At 36.4% G+C, this 24,317-nt stretch overlaps 1 protein-coding gene across 1 annotated transcript; it reads left to right on the top strand.

Annotated features, from left to right (window-relative positions):
• The first annotated feature begins 11,405 nt into the window (after nt 1-11,405).
• Nucleotides 11,406-22,947, top strand: LOC101413012 (olfactory receptor 10K2-like). The gene is made up of 3 exons (XM_004469414.2): nt 11,406-12,114; nt 12,697-12,800; nt 22,903-22,947. The coding sequence occupies exons 1-3, from the start codon at nt 11,406-11,408 to the stop codon at nt 22,945-22,947; spliced, it is 858 nt and encodes a 285-aa protein (XP_004469471.2).
• Nucleotides 22,948-24,317: the final 1,370 nt, after the last annotated feature.

The raw sequence follows: 24,317 nt of genomic DNA, 5'->3' as shown, positions 1-24,317 counted from the left end.
AAACAGGTCTGGAGGAATATCATTTCTATTATCAAGCTTCTAATAAAATTATAGGGTATAAGATAGTTTAATTTTGGTGCAAGAATAGGTATACTGAACAATGGAATAGAAAAGACAATTGAGAAATAAGCCAATACAAGTATATTCATTCTATTAATGACAAAGGCTCTGAGGTGCAATTTTATCCTTCCATGTCTAAAGTAAAGAGTAATCTTTTTTGAAAAATAGTCCCAGGTCAAGTGGATATCCACATGGAAGAAAAAGGAATCTTGACTCCTGTCTCACACCAGGTGGAGTTAAAACTTTCCAGGTGGATATTAAACTTCCTAGAATGTAATATTTGAAAATAAAGTTATGATTTTGTGGAAGCAAGAGTTGCTTAAATAGCACACAAAAAGCATTACCTAAAAAAAGATTGATAAATTATACCTTATTAACATTAAGAACATCTATATTCATTCTAGAGCATAGATTAAAAGGGCAGAAGCTATGTGGGGTTAGCTCTTCTCATGGAGATGGCAGAGATGAAGGAAGTCAAAGGAAACCTTCATTCTTCTCATGGCTCAGGCTTGAAAACTATCACTTCTGCCCACATTTCACTGTAAGTCCTGAGATCAAGTTCGAAGTTAGGGGTGGAGTATTATACTCTGCCTCTAATGGGAGTAACTTCAAAGTCACATGGCAAAAGACATAGAAAGGGGTAAACAGCTACAACTAAAAATTCAATCTGCAAGAGTATGTGATGAACCCAGCAGTTTAACTCCTAGCAAAGATCAGAAAAACCAGTCATATGCTACCAAATGGCATGTACAAATAAGTTCTTAGCAGCATTATTCATTGTAGCCCAACCCTAGTTATACCCTAAATAAATATCAATAGTAGATTGGACAAATAAATTAAAGTGTATTCATATAATTTAATGGCTTAGAGCAATGAAAATTTACTGCTACACTTAAAGACATGGATAAATTTTAGAAATATAACTTGAATGAAAGAAGCCAGACAGAAATGGTGTATACACTATAAATTCATTCATAATTTCAAAAGTAGCAAAATCAATATATGGTGATGAAATCAGAATAAGGGCTTTCCAGACAAGGGCATGAGTTAAGTTCTACCTCAAAATCTGTTCATGGATGTATGGATATATCTCTTTGTAAAATCAAAGTCACCTTGCTTTGTGTACAAAGTAGGAAAGACAAGAGAAAAGAAATAATAGTTTAGGGTAAATGGATATAAACCATTTGGTATTTTAATATTTAGGTCATTATTGTCTTTTAATTGTTTCATGCTCCCTAAATAGATTAAAACCCCATGAGAATAAGAACTGTTCCTCATTCATCTTTGCAATCCCAGAATGCTTAGTGTAGTATAAATCATAGTTATTCAAGAAAATATATTTAATAAGTTTTGTATGTTTTATTTATCCCAAAGTTCTCTAAAATAAATACAATGAATGAATAAATAAATTTCAACAATGATTTTGATTTTCTCTTTTGTAATCTGTTTCTGTATATAATTTACTTCCTATTTAGAGAAATTGACTTATACCAATATCTATCTGTATCCTGCTATTGGGTATTTCTCTCTGTTATCTTTAATCAACTGCCACCTACCCCAAAACACACTGGGGGTCTGGCTGTGGGCCATCTCACAAAATAGAACTTAAGAGATATGCCATTTAGAAAGAACTGTCTACTTCTTTCCTTTTTCTCAAATAATTCCAATTTGTAAGGTTTATCCTCCTGACTGTGGAGGACAAAGAGATTAGAGAAGGAGAACTGAGTAAAGGAGGGCATATTTGACTCTCAACATTTTTGTTTTTCTTTGGAAGATTCTGTAGAGCAGGAAATGAGATAAACTTGTGAAATTCAGATGACAAGAAGGAAGACAAGGCAAATATGTGGAGGATTACTGAGAAAAGTTTTTTAAAAAGGAACTATGGGGAGGAGAAGGGAGAGGTAAAATGGTGGTTGGAGATATCAGATGATTCTGAAATGTACTTTGAAGCCAGATGAAAGAAACTGAAGTGAAAATTTCCAGATCCTCAAAGTCACACACACACACTTGTGTCTGTTCTGTGGAGGGGGGAAGGGGTATTAGGAAATGTGCTGGGAAGTTTTGGCAAGAGGTCACAGCAATTCCTCAGGTACTGTGGTTTTTTATCCTAAGCCCTTGAGGCATTGAAGTGGTTGTAGAATGGGAATTGCCCTGGAAAGTCTGGACAATCTTAATCCAAAGTAATGACCCATATATACCAGAGATCTGAATGGGTTGAGACTAGATAAATAAACCTATGATTTTCATTTAGATTCTGAGTCTGATATTTTAAGGCATGATATAGTAATTTCTTATAGGTCTTCTTCTATTCCAGTCAGACCACCAATGATTATTTAGAGTTTCATTAATACAATCAGCTTGTCTATATTTGAAATCATATCCCTTGCACATTTTATCCATGAAAAACAAAATTATTAATTATTTATGTTGTCTCTTGAGTTACCAAGTATGAATTTTGGTACTTAGTTTTTAAACCAAATTTAATAAATATATTGGTCCTCATGGTATACATTTCTGTCATGAATCTTGCCCAAATCACCTTATTAATATATCATTACTTTATCTTTGCTCTAATTTCTTAGTGTATTTACTTAATATACTTAAATATATTTATTCTTGTCTTAGTAGCCATCTGAAATCCATCCTAGAATGAGATGGAGTCTTATCATTTAATATTCTCTGGGTTAAAACTTCAGATAATCCAACTCAAACTGGCATCAGCAAAATGTAACTCTATTGGTTTATGTAAACTGGAAAGTCTAGTGGTACAATGGTTTCAACAAGCATAGAGTTCAAACAAAGTTATCTGGATAAATCTCATGTCTCTGCCTCTCTGTCTTGGCTCCATTTTCAAGCTAAGCATCATGGCCTCTGGCAGCTTCAGCTCCAAAATCCAATTCAGAAAAAGAAAGAATTCACTTCTTCAGATGTGAAAATAAGACTGAGGCAGAACCTTGTTGTTCCTGATTGTCCAGACTTGAGCCATGGGGGCCATCTTCAACCAAACACTTTGGCCAAGGAGAATCTAATGTCCTGACTTACATGGTCACCCTCTCCACCCTTAAGGCTAAGGAGAAGCAATTGGATGAGAGTGGGGAGAAAATAACAACAAAATCTGAGTGTTGTGAATAGTGACATCGATAATAATGTTCAGATTCAAACATATTAAATTCTACTCATTGTTTCTTCTTCATGGGCATCATTTCTTGTTCTCATCTTTTCTTCTTAATACTATATTTCTTCATCAGACACTTGTTGAGCTTTTATTATGCATCAGCCGTTATTGGACTTCCTCAACATTTACTGAAACAGAGATGGAAAGTAGTGTTCAAATCGTATTCATCCCAAGCTTAGCCTCAAGAAAAGTGGAAACCAGAAATTTGGAGATTATAAATAAAATGATTGTATTTTGGCTTAAACTTTGGCTTTGATCCTAACATTGGGATAATGTTATCTATGCTCATCCATTCTCCCAATATTCAGATGCTTACTGAGTATCTTCTACGTGCAAAATCACACTACATTAGACTCTGGGTGATGCAGTAGAGAAGTAGGAAAAATTGAACTCTGGGGTTAGGATGGTGAAATGAGTCTCCTTTCAGCTTCTTCCAACTTGGGTTTTCACTATAAGAAGACATTGCTCAATGTACTCCCTCAGCCTGACCTACCTCCCCAATTCTAAGTTAAACAAACATGTTCAATATTGTACTTAGCACTTTTGATCCTCCAATAATGGAAAATTGAGAAATCAACCTAAAATTAGTCAAATTTTCTAAAATTTCTGAGTCTAATTGTGGCTAAGCTCACTGCTCCCCAAGTTCTAATGCCTGGGCCCAATTCTGAGCAATTTGGTGTTTGCTTATTTGCCTGTATTTTCCCTAATCAACACAGCTGTTAATTAAACCCAGTGCAACATCACTATGGTGATGATTTTGGCATCAGAAGACCACAGAAGAACCACCCACTCCCAATAAATATAATGAAAGTACCAACCACTTCACAGTCACCATCAGCTGTGAGTTCTGATCTTTGGTCAATGACACCAAATGGCAGCAAGAGACTGGTTACATTTAATTTTGACTGGAGCTAAGTCCCCAGGCCCTTATCCCATGTCTACCCCTAAGTAGATGACAGAAGCCTCAGCTCCAACTGGCCTAACCCTTTTTAGTGCTTCAACTTGGATTCTGTTTTCTGTAGCCTCTGTACCCTGATTACTCTTAGGAAGAGGGAGAGGCAAATGGGGGCCATCTATGAAAAACAGATATCCATCTTGGATGAGCACCTATAATATTTAGAAACTGGACAATGGCCAGGAAATGAGAGTAAATATCTGTCTCCCAGGAGGAACCTACGTTTCACATCTCAGGTAAGGACAGAGAAGGATTATGGGGTCCAAATTGAGTCAGTATCAGTAATAGAAAAGAGAGAGCCACAATTAAGGACATGGTTCTAAATAATGTCAACCAGAATTATTTAAGCTTTAAAATGAATTTCTGCAAAACTATACATATACATTTTATACATATTCTAAATTTACTGACTCATTGTTCTCCCTAAATTTACATAAACCTTCTCTTGGTTCTGATTTAATTCAACAGGATGTCAACAATGCTTTAATTACAAGACCTTCAATAACAACCTTTTTACAGAAAGGACTGTACTAGGTGATGATACTGAGTAACTGTGGGTTTTTCCTTTCCGATGCATTCTAAAGACCAACTCCGAGACACCATTGTTTCAAAAAGAAAAAGTTAATTTGTTTCTGCAAGCAAAGGAGGTCAGTGGGCTTGATGGTGTCCTGGATCTGCAGAAATTCTAATATTTTATAACATCAAGATTCTAATGAGTAAGTTGGGTGGACCTGGCACAGGTTTCTTCACTAAGAAACATTAAGGGATTGAACAGGATGGAGGATAGAACCAAACCAGGGTTGAGTCACAAGGTTCTGGGTTTGGAGAATACAGAGTAGAGGTCAGTGAAAACATTTTTTCATATGGATATAAAACTGAGGAGGATGGAGTGGATAACATCACAATAGTAAGCACACACAAGGGCGAAGATAATTCTAGAGTAACCATAAACAGGGGTAAGACCTGTTTGGAATGACTATCACAGTAACAGGTCTAGGCTAAGTCTAGCCAGTTTCAGTAATTTCAGAGTTTAACATTTGTCTACTTTTTAATATAAAGGCATTTATATCATGATTTTGTAATCATAATTACTCACTAATTCTTAAACCTTGGTTACAGTAGTATCTTGACAAAGTTGCAATATCTAACACAGAGCTGAGAATTCAGTAAAAGCTCTGCAAATAAGTATAGTTCACTGATAAAAAATACATACAAGAACCCCTGCCCTCTGGGAACTTAAACTCAGAAACAGGCAGAAATACTAGCAAAGCACGTACAAAACACATTAACTGGGGAAAAGAGCACAATGAGTAATTGCTATACATAAAGAGAAAGTAAAATAGTAATAATAATAATAAACATCTCTCTGAGGCAGCCTTAATACAGTGGGAATCTCATTCTTCTGAAGGACAAAAGACCTCTATTCTGTTGTTAACACATCCACTCAGTTGCTTTCTCATCTTGGGCTCATTATAGCACTCTGTGAAGTTCTGTTTCTTCATTTGTTAAATGAGACTACTAGCCCTTCAAGATTCCCTACAGCTATAACATTTATGACTTGGGCTTTTTAGAATTCCTCCTGAGTAAAATACGAGGACTAATGCAGCATATCTTTTCCAGTCCTGAAAAGGATGTAGGGGAAATATAATTTAAAATTAAATCTTCTCCTAACCCAGGTTAGGAGAAGTTAGAAGAGAAAGAAAAATAATTTTATTAATCTATAAGCATTAAACCAGAATGGAATGCATCACAGACAATCTATGAAGACCTGCTACATATATATTCTCAAGATATTTCAGAGGTAGATTTACAAATAGGGGCTAGGGGTCCACTGGGAGTTATAGTAATCTCTTCCCAGGAAACTGGAAGGTAGGAGTAATATCTTCCTTGATTACACTACTAAGAAATGGAGACCTTTTCATGTGGTAAAATTTGCAAGAGGCTCATTCAACCTTCCCCATCTTAAATTCACATACATTTTAAATGGACTTGTCCTCCCATGGCCCACTAGGTGGACTGGGGAGAGTGTAAACTGGAGAGAGCGTAAACTGTAATGTGGACCATTGACCATGTGGTGCAGCAGTGCTCAGAGATGTATTCACCAAATGCAATGAATGTCCCATGATGATGGAGGAGGTTGTGGTTATGGGAGGAGTGGAGTGAGGGGGATGGAGGGTATATGGGGACCTCATATTTTTTAATGTAACATTAAAATTAATTAATTAAAAAAAGAATTTAAAAAGAGAACTAATATTTACAGGTTGTCTAAAGTAAATGCAAAAGCAGATGGGAAGGAAGAGGAAATCTCTTCCCTTATGCTCAACAGGGAGAATTAAGCTTTTTATTATTATTTTAAGTTTGTATTTGCCCTTACAAGGGAAGCCATCTTTACCCTATTAAATCCATCCTGAAGCCAAGAGAGGTTGCAGGAGGCTCCCTTCCTCTTTTCAATTCTAAATTATTATTACAAAACTAATATTTGTGCAAGACTTTACCACTGCAAAAACACTGTCTCTTCCATTTTTGAGAAATTTTCAGTTAAGTTAACTGAAATTGAATGATATAAAGATAAAGAGATTGATTCAGATTTTATGTGTCAAAGTCCCATAGCTAATACATGGTGGAGTTGGGGCTTGAGCACATAACAAAATTGTAACAGAAGTTCTTTTCATTAAATACCATCATATGGAAGAAGGGTGGGAGAATTCTACTTTCCCTTTCTCACCAATACCATCTCCCCACACACACATATGCAAACATATGAAAATTATATTCCCGCCCCACCACAGCCTCCATAAGCTTCACTATGCATTAACAATTCTGTTACCATCACTTTCTTCATCCATCTCCTGCATTATAAAGTGTGGTCGTCTATGGAATCAGAAGATCTACAATCTATTGCTCATTCTACCAGCTGTGTGAACTTGATGTGAGTCCCAACCTCTTTGATTCTCAATTTTCTCATCTTTATAACGGAAATACTAAAAGTAATATCTACCTCATAAGGTCATTGGGAAGATCAAATGGAGTATTTATATCCTATGTAGTACAACAGACCATGAAATAAATATTAGCTTGTATTGCTTTTCTAAAAGATAAACTGATAACAAAACTGTGACTTATATTTTCTTCCTGGAAATGTCAAAAGTAATATTGAAAAACTAGTAAGCTGGTACAATGCTCCCAAAGAACTTTAATTTAGTTATTAGTTTGTGAATTTGACATGAAGCTTAGGAAAGGAAATGGAAGAAAGAAAAAAGAAGAAACAATTTTCTTTTCCGTGTCTCTTATTCTACAAGCCTCTGTAAGCTTAAGTTTTTCCTTTGTAAATGGAGATGTCTCCATGTGTATTTACAGCAGAACAGCAGGCACTTGTGTCCATTCTGAAGGGCTAATAAACCTTAAGAAAAAGATTAAGATGCTCAGTCAAAATGTCTGCATAAGTAATGCCAGGTAGACAAAGCCTATATTTTTATTAAGACACTTATATGTGGTATTCAAATACTACTTGTTCTTCAAAACCATGCCTGAAATTATTTGCTTCTTCCTCTAAATTTTCAGGGTATTTTGTTTGTACTTTTTATAGTCTATTTGTAATATGGCTAGCTGTTTAATTGATTCTGATCTGAGAAAGGAACAATGATTTTATTCATATGTATATCTGTAGTCCTCAGGACACACTAGGAATTGTGAAATCATAAAATATGAGAATTTTTAGGGACTTTAGACATGATGTATTTTAGTCTTCAGAAGCTCAATAATTGTTGAGATTTGAACCCAAATTTATAGATAAAACATTTTTATATAATAAACATCATCTTTAATTATAAAGGTTCCCTAATGAAAACTTCTAATTTGAGCTTCTAATTTTAATACCCTCTCCTCTTAAAAAAAAAAAAAAAAGACAATTTAGGAAACCTCCTTTACTTTCTACCAGGTATAGATAACCTGTATGGGTGACTCTGACTACAAAGCAACCAGATACCAAAATATTTGGATGGCATTTCAAGGTCAGTAACCTTTTTCCCCCTCTTAGGGCAAAACAGGACTCAATGGATAACCAAACTACCCTCAGTCAGGCTTGGAGAGGGTTAGGGGAATATTCTCTCCCTGGGAAAGTGCAGAAAAGACAGTTTCAACAACTTCTATGAGTTAAATGCTCATTATATCACCAATGAAAACCCAATTCCCATAGAGCAACAATAAAGTAATGAAGGGGAAGTGTTTGTTGAGGACTTACTATTGCTTGAACTACTCTATTTCATAAGTCATTCTCACAATAGCTCTAAGAGAAAGGAATTACTCTTCTTACCACACAAATGAGAAAATGGGACTTCGCGAATTTACAGTCTTATTTCCAGAACAGATTAGAGTCAAGTTCAAACCCAATTTTTATTTTTATATTACCCAACTTTACATATGTTCATGAGGCTAATATTCCAGATTATGTGTGGAGAAATTCACTAGTATTGCTGAGAACAGGGGATTCTGGAATTTAAAAGATAATAGTATATTAGCAATAAATCTACCAATCTCCTTGGGCATAGAAACTGTGGAATAAAGTGAAAGAAGGGAAGGATATTTGTCCCTTTCACAGGGTTTGGGGTTTTAATTGTAATTTTCAAAGTTGAAAATATCATAGATCTGACAGCAATGTCTTGGAAGCCAGAAGGTGCAAATGAAGTTACCTTAACTATTTATAAATCTGTATTAAAGTACTAGAAATCAAACAGTATCCACTATCATGACATATTTCTAAGCATGCTTTAGCTCAACTTTTGTATAACAGATATAAAGAAACCCAGAAATAAATGTAAAAATAATCACTTTTCCAAAGATATACAAACGGTGCATCTACTCAGTGTACTCATAATTCCAGGGGCATACTCATCATTTCAATCATCTTATAATAATCACTTCTTCTAAATACATTTTATCCTTGAACTGGGAGCTTGAAGTCTTAGACTGGGTCTTATTTATTTATATGTCTTAAATACAGCCTTAAAATACAGCCCAGTGCCTGACTCATGGTTTGTAAGCACACTGCTTAATCTTTCTACTTCATGTTCTTGATTCAATAGTTCTCAGCTGAGTAAGAGGTATTAGCATTAATTTTTGTTATTAATATTAGTTAAGATAATAATTTTAATAATAAATTTTTTTAATTGAGATAAATGCAAGGTTATCCTTATAATTACCCTCCCACTTACTTAACTTTGAATATACTCTAAAGAGCAGTAAAAGTGTTAGGAATTGGAAATAATCTCAGGAATAGAATTCTAAAAACTGGATATTTGCTCCACTGCCATTTTCCTATTATAACCTGAAATTTCTCTTTTAGGTTTGAATGGGTAAAACTTGGTTCCGTGTGCTACAGAAATCTTTACGTGTTCCTGTTACTAGGCAATTGTCATATCTAGGATTAGATAACACAGAAAATTCTCTTAATTTATAAGTCCTAAGAAGCCTATGGTGCCATGAATGAGCTATATAATAGTATATCTAGTTAGCTTTTTTATTATATAACAATTAATTGAGAAGCTATTAGGTACTTAGTATGTTATTAAATGCTGAAAAGAATTCAGGTGAAGAATAAAATTCACATCTTACCACTCAAAGGCACAACATTAGTGCAGAGGAGAGATATGAGAACAATCTAACATACTATCTCAAAATTAAGTATGTTACATAAAATGAGCAAGAAATGCCTTACATGAGTTTGGAGAAAGAAACAATTTCTTTTATCAGAAGCTACTAAGAAAGCTCCCCCAAAAAGCTGTATTTGAATGAGATTTCAGAAGAGCAGTAAAGTATTTGTGAGTTAAAGAGGGAAACAAACTAGCATGAGCAAAGAACAGAGACAAGGAAAGACACAGCACATTTGCATCTCATAGAAGTCTACAGAAGAGCCTAGAATCATAATTTGAGTCCCAAAATAAAAGGCCTTGAAAATCAAACTAAAGATTTTGAACTTAATGGTGTAGCAAATTTTTTTTAAAAGATTTATTTATTTATTTCTCTCCCCTTCCCCCTCTCCCCGGTTGTCTGTTCTCTGTGTCTATTTGCTGTGTCTTCTTTGTCCGCTTCTGTTGTCAGCGGCATGGGAATCTGTGTTTCTTTTGGTTGCATCATCTTGCTGTGTCAGCTCTCTGTGTGTGTGGCACCATTCCTGGGCAGGCTGCACTTTCTTTCGTGCTGGGCGGCTCTCCTTACAGGGCGCACTCCTTGCACATGGGGCTCCCCTATGTGGGGGACACCCCTTTGTGGCATGGCACAAGGGTCAAGGAGGCCCAGGGTTTGAACCGGGGACCTCCCATGTGGTAGGCGGACACCCTAACCACTGGGCCAAGTCTGCTGCCCATGTAACAAATTTTTGAGCAATATGATCCTATTTATATTTCAGAAGATTAGTCTAGCATCAGAGGAAAACAGATAGATGAGATGTTAAAGTGATGATGGAAAAGATAGCTATAATATATCAATAGGACTTAAGGAGAGTGATGAAAATGGACAAAACTCCTGAAGAAAGTGTAGTTCTCCCTGAAAGATAGGATGAATAGACTGATTCCATCTTGGGATAGATAAGTAGAAAGGAAAAGGAAAAACATTGTCCAGCCTTTGGGAGCAGAGTAAAGATACAGAGTCAGCATAATGAGGGTGTAAGATCTTGGAGTTTATACTTTCTGTCCAAACAGAGTTGGACAAAATATGTGTCTAGGTTGTGCAGGGATTAAAACTAAAGTAGAATTTTAGGTACAAGGGGAATGATAATGAAAAGCTAATGAAGATTAGGTGAATTGTGTATAAATGTGGTATATTCAAATGATTCACTTGTCAAATGAGGGAAATAATCCTTTGAGAGAGTAAAATGGAGAAGTGTTGCAAGTTAACTAGGATCGAGAGGATAAGAATCTGACTGACAGTCTCATCAAGGGAATGGAGGTAAAGGGATGCTTGAATCTGAGAAATATCAAGAACTTCTTTGTAGCTATGGATTAGAACTACTGTGGAAACTCAGTTTGATGTACACTTTGCCTGATTTTAGATACTTCTTCATGTCTTGGAGAAAGAGGAGGGAGGAGGGATAATTAATTTCAAATCCATGCTCTCTGATAATTTTTGAGAACACATGCTCTCTGATAATCAATTTCCCTTGTCTCTACTCATTTTAAGGGATTTTTCTTGACACTGTCTCCTCATCTTTCTCAGAAGATAATGTACTTTCTAAAGGAGTGGACCAATAATACCCTAGTGAGGGAGTTTGTCTTCCTCGGCTTCTCCGCTCTGGCTGGACTGCAGCAGCTGCTCTTTGCTGTCTTCCTGCTCTTCTACCTGTTAACTCTGGGCACAGATGTCATCATCATTTCCACCATCGTGCTGGACAGGGCTCTTCACACCCCCATGTACTTCTTCCTTGCTGTTCTCTCCAGCTCTGAGACCTGTTATACCTTTGTTATTGTACCCAAGATGCTGGTTGACCTGTTGTCCCTGAAAAAGACCATCTCCTTCCTGGGCTGTGCCATCCAGATGTTTACATTCCTCTTCCTTGGCTGCTCTCACTCCTTCCTGCTGGCAGCCATGGGCTATGATCGCTACGTGGCCATCTGTAACCCACTACGCTACACAGTGCTCATGGGACATGGAGTGTGCGTGGGACTAGTGGCTGCTGCCTGTGCCTGTGGCTTTTCTGTTGCTCAGGTCATCACATTCCTGGTATTTCACCTGCCCTTCCACTCCTCCAACCAGCTCCATCACTTCTTCTGCGACATTTCCCCTGTCCTCAAGGTGGCCTCACACCATAATCACTTGAATCAGATTGTCATCTTCATGCTCTGTACATTAGTTCTGGTTATCCCCCTGTTGTTCATCTTGGTGTCCTACATACACATCATTTTTGCCATACTCCGATTTCCTTCTACATTGGGTAGGTACAAAGCCTTCTCCACCTGTGCTTCTCACCTCATTATTGTCATTGTCCATTATGGCTGTGCCTCTTTTATCTACTTAAGACCTGAGTCCAACTCCTCTTCAAGCCAAGATGCTCTAATATCAGTGTCCTACACTATCTTAACTCCATTGTTCAATCCAATGATTTACAGCTTGAGAAATAAAGAGTTTAAGTCTGCTCTTCAAAGAGTTGTGGGAAGAACAATTTCCCTGGTACAACATTAATCTGGATCCTGCTCTTTCCAAACAGCAAAGCACATGATCTAAAGGGGAAAAATTCCTAGAACAAAAATGATCAGGCAACTGGACAGAGCATTCAGGAAGAGATCATTTCTCCTTCCTCTTCAAATATAAAATGCAGAAACCAATGCTTCTACCCCTGAGCACATGAATTATTGCTCATTTATGTTTTTTAAATTAATTGAAAAACAATGGATGTCTATTATAAAAAATAATTTCAGTGTTTAGAATTCTAGGTTCTGGCAAATACCAGCATCCAAACTCAGCCAGTCTAGAAACCAACCCTCCAAAATACTGCCCAACCCTGACTCCGTTCTAGGGACCCAGGCAGCAACTGTCTCTAGATTGCTCTCTTTCAGTTGTTTTTGTAAATCTCAATCTTTCATTATAGTCATGTCACAATTTTTAATTGAGATAATGTTTGTAAGTTACCTGTCACAATTTTTGGTACATAAATGATATTCAATTAATGATCAAGTGAGAAAATGATACAATAAGTTATCCATTTCTGATTTCTAATATATTAATGGGAGTTGATTCTTTCTATTTATTTATTCACTGGCACCAACCTAAACGTGGTCAACATTCACAGGGTCATACATTAAAGAGAAGACCCAATATCATATAGAGTGACCAAGAAAGGTAAAGTAGGCTTAAATCCATTTCATTAAACCTGCCCTTAATGGAAAACTTTCTGTGGAGAGTTTTAGTTGCTCATCTCCATGCAACTCAGGGATCTGAACATGTGTTTAGGCAGAACTTGATTTACACATTTTCTTTCTCCTTCCCACAGGAATGAGAGCAAACAGGGAGCTCCATGGGCAGAGCTGCCTCTTCATTTTAGATTGCTTTTCAGGATCCTCTATTAATAAAAGTCTCCTGACTGAATTATTTGTTTCTAAATTGTTTCTCTTTCTTCCATCAATCTTCTTATTTAAAAAGGCTTTCCAGAGGTTTAGGGAAGAGAGAAGAAAATGGGATGTTTCATTCACAAGCTCTGTTTTATTGTGGGGTGTTGACCTTGTTATTTGTTTATACCTGCAATGTGTGCCACTGTTTACAAGAGTTACTTCCTTTAACTGCGGAGCAACCTGGGAATAATTTTTGTGATCCATCATTTATAGATGCGAAAATTGGCACTCAGAGAATAAAAATGCCTTGCCTATTAGTGAGTAGAATTGATACTGAGCTACATGACCTGCTTCTTTTATTGATGATCCTACAATGCTCTCGTGTGACCCTTTGCAAAAGCTATGAGTTTTTAAATTAATAGAGAATAGAATGCATATTCACTTTAATAATAGAAGATTAAACAATGTGACATCTGTGAAAAAAGGTAATATCTTAAGCATAAGATAAATCATACCATGTAGTTCAACCCCTCTTCTAATATAATGTGTGTGCTGGAGGAAGCAGAATAAGGAAAGCTCTTTTCTCTTTGTTCCTTTCCAAGAGTTATGAATACTTCTATTTTGGCATCAGATGCCAGAACATAGACAACTGGGCAGGATCACTGTACATTAAAAGGTCCTACATATCCCAATGACTCTTCTGACATTTTATGTTTCCTCTTTGTTTTTTCATGGGACTGAAACATTAAGCTGACCTTGGGCCTGCACCCGTGGGTTAGGATAGAACATCTTGTTCTCTCTATTCCTCTTTTCACACACACCCTTGGTTATCTTCATCTCCAGTTGTGTGCAACTTGTTGGAATGTTGTTGTAAGATCTTTACTTTTGGGGTTGGCTTTAGCGAGAGCCCAAAGTCCCTTAAGTCTTTAAACTTGACCATGTTTTGCAACTGAGTTTACAGAAAACTCTGCACTTGAGTTTGAGACACAAACTTATCCAATTATAACAAATTGTAATTTTTATTTCATTTATTTCATGATTATATTAGGTATATATCTCTGCTGAATACATATGGGAAAAAGAAAAGTTTAAATCAAGGCAGGATTAGGGAATTCTGTGACCTGGCCATAATACAATATAACAGCACTAACACCAAATTTGTAATCAGTCTGACTTGTAAATTAGGACTGATTTCTTGAGACACCTTCTGACATAGAGCAGACCAATCACACTAAGGGGCAAGCTTCCATCAACTTTTAGGGCCTTTATTTCTCATACTTTGTACTGATAATCCAACTTTAAGCTCACAGACGTTAACCCACCTTTTAGCTGCTTCCTGTTCCCTAGCTAAACTAATATACACATTACACCCATAATAAAAATTTGTTTTCACAAAAGCATTTAGTAAAGAATTCCAAAGAGATATAAAAGTGATATATTATATCATGAAATACATCTCATTTCACTATAAATGCCACCTTTAGCTATTTGTTTCCAAATCTTTCTTGTAGACTGCCAGCTTTGTACTACATCCACCAACCCCCACATGACAGCCTTTAGATTTCCCTAACTCTTCTCTCTTGACCCTGAATCTCTACAAAAGCACCACCTTCATCACTCACCTTGTCTTATACTGAGCAGTTTATGCTTCTCCATATTATGGAAGTAGTCTAAAGGGCATACCCATGCACACTATTTATTTATTTATTTTTTATTTTTTTCCAAATTCTACTCAATTTATTCATTTTTTTAAAAGATATTACATTAAAAAAATATGAGGTCCCCATTCCCCCCCACCCCCCTCCCCCCACAGTAACACTCTCCCCCATCATCATGTCACATCCATTGCGTCTGGTGAGTACATCTCCTGGCATCGCTGTACCCCATGTACCGTGTTCCACACCATAGCCACACTTTCCCACGTTCCATCCAGTGGGCCATGGGAAGACATACAACATCCGGCACTTGTCCCTGGGGCACCACCCAGGACAACTCAAAGTCCCGAGAATGCCTCCACATCTCTTCTCTTCCTCCCATTCCCCGCACCCAGCAGCCACCATGGCCACTTTTTCCACATCAATCATGCACACTATTTAGTATTACCTTCTGGTATGTGAGAAACTATAATAAGGTTAAGCCAGAAAAACAGAAGATTATTGCAAACATAAGGAGTTTACTATAAGGAATTTGTTTTTTTTTTGTTTTTTTTTTTAAAGATTTATTTATTTAATTCCCTCCTGCCCCGGTTGTCTGTTCTCTGTGTCTATTTGCTGCATTTCTTTGTCCGCTTCTGTTGTCGTCAGCGGCAGGGGAAGTGTGGGCGGCGCCATTCTTGGGCAGGCTGCACTTTCTTTTGTGCTGGGCAGCTCTCCTTAGGGGTGCACTCCTTGTGCGTGGGGTTCCCCTACGCGGGGGACACCCCTGCGTGGCAGGACACTCCTTGCGCGCATCAGCACTGCGCATGGGCCAGCTCCACACGGGTCAAGGAGGCTCGGGGCTTGAACTGCGGGCCTCCCATGTGGTAGACGGACGCCCTAACCACTGGGCCAAGTCCGTTTCCCAGGAATTTGTTACATGGGTGTAGAAGTTTAAAAGGACAAAGAGGAATGCTGTGAAAACTCACATTACTATTTGAATGGAATAGCTACTATACTTAGACCTGTAATAGGGAAAATGTGGTATTAACAGAACTAAGAGTTCAGAGGAGAATCCCCAGAGATCTCCTGCTAGAATCACTGAGGAGGGGACATATCCTGCAGTTAATGAATTGATCTATGGGATATGCCAAGTGGATGTGGGAGCATGGCATAAGTGGTGCCTGGTTGCTCAGAGGCATGCATGGATGCTGCTGCTACTTCTGAGGGGGCACAGTGAGGCTGATAGAGTTCTAAAGGAAGCTGATAGCTGGAAGCATGGCATGGTAGCTGCTGCTACTTCTGAAGGGGTACAGTGAACTGATACTCAGAGTGCTACAGAAAACTGCCATCTGGAAGCATGGCATGGCTGCCACTGGTAGGAGATGCTGACAGGAGCTAGAAGCAGAAGGGATGCACTTTCTCCCCCATCCTTCCGTCCAATCTCCCATAAGTGCCTTCTACTGGTAGTACCTATTTGGAAGCCAGCAGGCAAGAGAGTTTAAGAAAATGTAATTTGCAGAATCCCAATACAATCATTCATGAGCAAAATACAGAAGAATGAGTTAGAGCTGGGAGACAACTGGCTAATAACAAGCACAGAGACAGTTACACTGAAAAGAATGAGTAAGTTTGTGATTAGTCAATAAAGATTGTCCTGCCACAAGGATATATCATCCATATATATCATTTTAAAAATGGAAAATTTATATATTCATTAATATAGAGCTACCTTTTAAAAAATTTATTGAGATGAAATTCACATTTTAAAGTGAACAATTCAGTGGCATTTAGTGCATTAAAAATGTTGTGCAATCACTACCTCTCTCTAATTAAAAAGCATTTCATTACTCCCATTAAGTAGTTTCTCCCCATTTTCCCTCCTCTCAATCCAAAATCAACCCACAATCTATCTCTATAGATAGTTAACAAAAATATGTTCATATAATATGTGACCTTTTGTGTCTAGCATCTTTCAGTTACCATAATATTTTCAAGGCTCATTCTATATTGTGGCAGATATCAGAACTTCATTCCTTTTTATGGCTGAATTATTATTCCGCTGTAATCACATACCATAATTTGTTTCTTTCTCATCCATTGATGGGCATTTAGGCTGTTTATTTTTTGCTATTGTGAATAATGACTCTATGCACATGTGTGTAGATGTACTTGTTTGAGCACCTGTTTTCAATTCTTTGGGGTATAAACCTAGGACTAGTATCACAAGGTCATATGGGAATTCTATGTTCAACATTTGAGGACCTGCCAAATGGTTTTCCATGGCAGTTAACCATTTTATATACTCACTAACTATGTATGAGGATTTCCCATGTACTTTTTTTTTTAATTGTATTCTGTTGTTTTGGAGTGGAATGTTCTATATATTTATGTTATGTCTAAGTATGTAATGTTCAAATTCCCTATTTCCCTACTGACCTTCTGTCTAGATGATCTATTCATTATTGAAAATGGGTGTTGAAATTTCCAACTATTATTGTAAAACTATCTATTTCTTTCTTCAAATCTGTCATTGTTTCCTTCTTATATATGGGGGCTTAATTGCTTAGTGCATATATGTCTATAATTGTTACATTTCCTTGATGAATTGACTCATTTATCAATATTTAGTGTCCTTTGTCTCACAATGGTTTTTGACTTAAAATCTATTTTGTCAGATATAACTATAGCCATCTAGCTCTCTTGTGGTTACTGTTCATATGGAATAAATTTTCCATCCTTTTACTATTAACCTATTTGTGTCTTTGGTTATAAAGTAGACAGCATATAGTGAGATCATGTTTCTTAACCATTCTATCAATCCCTGCCTTTTCATTGGAGAGTTTAGTTATTTATATTTAAAATAATGACTAAAAAGGAAGAGCTTATTTCTACCATTTTTCTATCGGTTTTCTTGCCTGGTAATTTTTTGTTCCTCATTTCTTCCATCACTGCTTTCTTTTGTGTTTAATTAATTTCAGTGTATCATTTTGACCCCCAATTCATTTTCTTCTGAAAATGATATTTTCTAAAGTGGTCATAATGGGGACTATAATTAGCTTCCTAAATTATAACAATCTTAGTTTGAATTAATGCCAGTGTAGCTTCAATAGCATACAAAAACTCTGCTCCTAATCAACTACACTGTCCTTTATGTTGTTGTCATAAATTGCATCAATATGCATTGTGTACCCCAAAACATTTATAATTATTTTATTCATTTGTCTTTTAAATCATGTAGTAAATAAAATGTGGAGCTGCAATCCAAAAATACAATACTGACTTTTATATGTAGCCCTACCATTACCTTTACTGGAGATCTTTATTCCTTTGTACACGTTCAAGATACTGTCTTGTGTCCTTTCATTTAAATGCAAAGTATTTCCTTTAGCATTTCTTGTAGAGAAGATCCACTACTAACAAAATTTTCCAGGTTTAGTTTACCTGGGAGTGTCTTAACTTCTTCATTTTTGAAGGATATTTTATCACTTATAGTCTGATTGACAGGTTTGTTTCTTTGTTTTTTCATTTCCCTCAGCATTTTAAATATGCCTTCCCATTGCCTCCTACCTCCATAGTTTCTAATGAGAAATCACATGTTACTCTCCTTGAAGATTACTAGACATGATCATTTGCTTTTTCTTGCGCTTTCATGATTCTGTACCTTCAGTATTTGATAATTTGATTATAATGAGTCTTGGCATACATCATTTTTAGTTTATCCCACTTGAAGTTCATTGCATTTCTGTTTGTGTATATTCATGTCTGTCAAATTTTGGACTTTTTCAGCCATTATTTCTTCAAATATATTTTCTGCCCTTTTCTTGTTCTCTTCTCCTTCCGGGACTTCCATAATTCATATGTTGGTCTGCTTGAGGGTGTCCCACAGATACCTTAGGCTCTGTTTACTTTTCTTAATTAATTTTTCTTCTTGCTCATCAGACTGCATAATTTTTTAATAATAATAAACTTTGTTTTAAATAAGTTTTAGATTTATAGGAAAATTACACTGAAAGTTTAAGAAGTTCCCTTATTAACTCCCCCCCACACACACACATATATAGTTTCTACAATATTAACATCTTACATTAATGTGGTACATGTGTTACAATTGATGAAGCAATATTGAAGCACTGCTACAAACCAAGGTCTATAGTTTACATTATGGTTTACATTTTGTGCTGTACAGTTTTATATGCTTTGACAAATGTATCATGCCATGTATCCCAAACTGGGTAATTTTAATTTTCCTATTTTCAACTTTGCTGGTCCTTTTTTCTGTCTGTTCAAGTCTACTGTTGGACCCCTCTAGTGAGTTTTTTTTAATTTGGTTATACTTTTCTGCCCATGAATTTCTATTTGGTTCCTTCTAATAATTTCTATATCTTTATTGATATTATCATTCTGTTTATACACTGCTTTTCTGGTTTCCTTAAGTCCTTTGTCCTTTAGATCTTTGAGCATATTGAAGACAGTTGATTAAAAGTTTTGTTTAGTTAGTCTAATGGCTGGACTGCCTTCAAAAGTGTCTCTATCCATTTTTATTCCCTTTAAATGCACCATTATTTACTGTTTCTTGTATGCTTTTTTGTTTCTTTTTGCTGTTGTTGTTGTTGAAACTGGCCATTCAAATATTATATTGTGGTAACTTTGGGAACCTGATTCTCAACCCTTCCCTGGAGTTTGCTGTTCTCAATTGTAGAAACTGTAGTTGTCCATTTGGTTAGTAACTTTTTGAAACTATTTTTGCAAAGACTGTATTCTTTGTCATAAGCGATCACGGAAGTGTCTGTTCCTTGTGCTTGTGTTCCGCCATTGTTTTGAGAGATATTTCCTTGAATGTCAGAATATTATTAAAAACAAATACCTCTTGTGATGTTTGTTGATTGACTCTGTGCTGGGACTCTCCTTTAGGATGTTTACAACTCTGCCTCATTCTTCATTTTCTACTTGAACTGAATCTAGAAGTCAGCCATGATGAAAGCTTAGGGATTTCTTGGATCATTTCTGAGCATGTATCCTATCCTGGATATGTTCATGGCTTTATAGAATCCCCATTAAGCACAGGAACATTTAAATGCCTTAACTGCCCAAAGAAATTCCCTCCTCAGCTTTTCCTTTCAGATTTTAGGCATTCTATTGCATGTCTCAACCATAATTTTTTTTGTCTCAGGCAGTTTTAGAGTGCATTTGTCTTGTTTTGTGGTCTTCCAATGTTTTCAAGGAATGCCCACCACTTTTCTGCCCTGAGTGGGTTCTGAGTTTAGTGAAACAGAGATAAGTACCATGCATGATTCCTTCTGGTATCCCACAGACAGTTTAGATCAGACAAACACAAAAATTTGAGACTAAAATTTGCTATTCTCCTTCCAGAACCAAGGACCAGGATCCTACACTGAGAATGTGGGCTGCCATCTTCAGTCCAAGCCTGAGAGGGGTTAGAACAAGAGGAAGTAAAAATATCACAAAACTTTTCTAAGTTTTGCCTTTTTATTATTCAGCATTTGGTTGGTTGCTGCAAACCTTTTCCTGTTTTCCAGAATTCTGAAAAAGTCAGTTCTAAAAGATTTTGCTTATTTTTTCATGTTTACATGGAAGGACAGATATTCAGAGCTGCCTACTCTATGATTTATCAGATGTTGCACTCTTAAAATATAGAAATCTTAACATTCATAAAGATCAAGAGTTGGTTACATTGATTGAGTAGATATAATGAGAGAATTGATTTTATCTTATTATTTTTCAAAAGTAATACCTTTCTTAATGATTTAATGAGATATTAGTCATAGTTTGGCACATTTTCAGGAAACAAGGCATTGTAAAATGAAATATTTAGTTCCATTTAGACTAATTTAGTTCTGGATACCTCTCCAGAACACTAGCCATCTTTCTTTTTAGAAGGCCATTCATCAAAAAGACACCCATGCATTTTTTCAAATGTGTAGAACCTTTCTTTTTCTATAATTCCTTGTTATTAAAATATGCCTATGGCAAAAATACACCTGTTTTCAATGGGACTCTGAGTCCAATGACCAAAAGTACAGTCAAGCATACATCTAATGGGAAGAAAGTGGTAGCTAATGAAAAAATAAGATTCTAGCAATTGTCATCTTCTAGCAAATTAGCCATGGTCCTGTCTGCACTGACTGAACTTTCCTAAGTTGATTCAACCTCATTCAGTGCTTAATGAGATGACTTCCATGTATTTTTCCCAAAATCTTTGTAATTGCTGATAATTTTCCCAACCATTTCATATTACTTTGAACTTCCCCTCATAGAAATTTGCTTGGAATCTGATTCTCATTTTTTTCATCTTCAGTCCTTATGTTTTAATCAAGAAAGCTGCTCATTTCCCCTTGGTAAGTTTTAATCAGCAAGATGGAAAATATTTGTATCAAAGCTTAATGCAATAATTACTACTAGGAGATGGGATAACATAACTACAGAGCTGTTATATATGTGGTTGACAGCAGAGAGCAAAAGAGACATCATTGGTGATAATCAGTGTTGCAACGTTTCAGAATGAATTTGTAGAAGAGGTGAACTCTACAACATAGTAATCCAAGGGAGTAGAAAGACGTGCTAGATGCCCTGGGCCTAATATTCAGCCTCTGAAAATTTAAGATTAAGTCCTATGACAGTCTTAAAAAATGAGGATACCAAGCAGACAGAGTTAGGTCTGTGTTATATGAATTCTTTTGCAAGTGCTGCATACCTGAATGAGAAGATCAATGGAGAAGGTTGCAAAACGGGAGATTTAAATTATATACCTTTCCAAATAACTAGTAATAGATTAACAATTGCTAGTCAAGATCTATTAAATTGAAGACATGAAGAAATTTTCTGAGGGATACAAGATGCACCTGAATAAATACAGAGACACACTATGCATAAAGATAAGATGTCTCAATTTTTTAGAAATGTCAATTAATCCCTAAAATTAAACTCAATACCAATCAACATCCCATTTTTTATAATGTCATAAATATCTATGAATTTCAAAGGCAAAGCTAAGAATATTCTGAGGAATGGTTATAAGATACTCCTTGCCAGAAAGTAAAATGCACCATAAAATGATAATCATTAAAATAGAATGACATTTGTACAAAACAAGACCCAGGTATCAAAGCACAGAATGGAAAATCCAAAAGTAATATTTTAAATTAATGACAAAAGCTTATTTTCAAAATAAGTGAAGTTGAGAACATCATTTAATATTAAAAAGGTACCAAATAAGTACTACTTCAAAATTTATTCCCAAATAAATAAAATAGATCAGATATTTCTAAATTAAAAGAAAACTATACTATGTTTTTAAAAATTTAAGTAAATAAATCTAATTTTGTAGTAGGGAAGGGTAACATTTAAAAAAGTAGTAAGGGTAAAGGAAAATATTTGAATGCATAAAAATTTATATAATATCAATTTCTTATTAATAAAAAACAAAATGAGGAAAATCCCTTAAACACTTAAAAAGATAAAGGACTACTTCTTTAATATACAAAGAAATTTAAATCTCATAAAAGTAAAACCAAGCATTTTAAAAATTGTGAAAATATGCAAGAGAAATGAACAAATACTTCAAAAAAGAACAATGCAATGTATAGAGAATCTTTTAAAAATATCTAATTGTGTAGGTAATTGAAATGATGCAATTTAAAACAGAGTTATCACTCTGAATCAACCAGATTTTTTGTTTAAATAAATGATTTTACTGTCTGAGAATAGAAAACCAGGCCTTCTCTTACATATCATCACAATGCGGACATACAATCACCTACAGTGATGTGTTCTAACCCCTCACTGGGAGCAACCCTAATCCTATTTCTTATGATGAATTGACTTTAAGGAATTAGAACAAGACATCAGAGAGGTTTCTTTTTCAGCAAGTGTCTCTACCTTGGATGTTACCAAAACCTAAAACTATATCAAAATACAAAGCAAATGGAAAAGTCAACTTTAACACAGAAAAAATTTAGGATATTAGTAGTATATAGCCTGTTAAATTTTCTATTTCTAAATTTTCTGTCTCCTTTGCAGGAGTTGGCTGATTCTGATGATGTTTGCCACACTCCTAAAGGCTAGCAAAGGGATCCAGATGACCGTCATGCGTCCCTACCCTCGGGGTCTCAGAGTCTGTCACTTTGAAACTGCCTATCTGCTAGGGCCCATCTCCAGGCACAGTGGAAAAGAGCCAGTTTGTTTTAGTACCTTATATCAGTCCTCTAGCTACCCCTATCCATCTGGTCCTTCTCCAGCTATTTTCTTTGGATTTAACCCTTTTCTGTCTTTCTTTCAAGCGCACATTATCTAGTCAGGTATGCTATTCCAGAAAATTTTATAACCTCAAAAATCCTTAGAGATTATTTAATCTCCATTTCACAGAAAAGGAAACAAAAGCTGGAGAGGTGAAGTAGTTCATGCAATGTCCCACACACAGCTTCAAGAAAGAGTCAACATTAATAATATGGTAATCTGGTTCTATTCCCAAACAAAAATAACAAATACCCTTGAAATTTCACTCACACCATTTTTTGGGCAGGTATTTGAACCTTCCAGGAAGAGGGCTGGCTAGGTAAAAAATTTCGATTGCTCCCATTAACAACGTGGTGGGAAATGCAGGGCTCCCAACCTGGCTCCCACATAGACAGGTTAGTACCCCAAATAAGTATTTTTAACCTCTCTACAAGTGGCACTACAACCTCTCTGAAATATCCTTTTAATTTCTGGTCCTAAGGATTCAATAACAAAATGTGTAAAGTTGTAAGTAAGTTTTTCTCTGCCCCCCTCCCTCTCCCCAACTCTTCCCCTCCCCTTCTCTGCTGTTTTTGCTGTCTGTGTCCATTCACTGTGATCTCCTGTATGTATTTCTCTTTTTGTCTTCTATTCTCTTCTTTCTCCTCTAGGATTCACCAGGATTCTATCCTGGGGAACTCTAATGTGGAAAGAGGTTCCCTGTCAGTTGTGCCACCTCAATTCCTGGTCTCTGCTGAGCTTCACCTTGCCTGACCCTTTCTCTTTTTGATTACATCATCATCTTGCTGCATGACTCACTTGTGTGGGTACTGGCTCACCACATAGGCACTCAGCTCACCACATGGACACCCATGTGGGCACTTGGCTCACCACACGGGCACTTGACTCACCACACAGGCACTTATGTGGGTGCTTGGCTCACTACGTGGGCACTTGGCTTGCCATGTGGACACCCACATGGGCACTCTGATCACCATGTGGGCACTTGGCTCACCACATGGGCACTGGCTCACTGCGCAGGCATACTTTCTCTTCTTTTTCACCAGGAGGCCCCAGAGATCGAACCTAGGTCCTCCTATATGGTAGGCAGAGGCCTTATCACTTGAGTCACATCTGCTCCCCTTTAAGTAATTTTCTAAGGCACATCAGGTCAATAAATGATAGCCAATATAATTCATGAATGTTTCCCCAAAGTGGCC

This window comes from Dasypus novemcinctus, chromosome 13 (genome assembly GCF_030445035.2).
Source record: "Dasypus novemcinctus isolate mDasNov1 chromosome 13, mDasNov1.1.hap2, whole genome shotgun sequence".
NCBI lineage: Eukaryota > Metazoa > Chordata > Mammalia > Cingulata > Dasypodidae > Dasypus > Dasypus novemcinctus.
Note: the sequence above shows the minus strand (reverse complement) of the source record. Positions and strands in the feature narration are given on the sequence as shown.

Excerpts from the sequence above, each read along its gene's own strand:
- LOC101413012 (XM_004469414.2), top strand. The coding sequence starts at position 11,406 with ATGTACTTTCTAAAGGAGTGGACCAATAATACCCTAGTGAGGGAGTTT. Across the intron at positions 12,115-12,696 it reads CCGATTTCCTTCTACATTGG|GGACCCAGGCAGCAACTGTC; the intron begins GTAGGTACAAAG and ends ACTCCGTTCTAG. Across the intron at positions 12,801-22,902 it reads TTTTAATTGAGATAATGTTT|GAGTTGGCTGATTCTGATGA; the intron begins GTAAGTTACCTG and ends TCTCCTTTGCAG.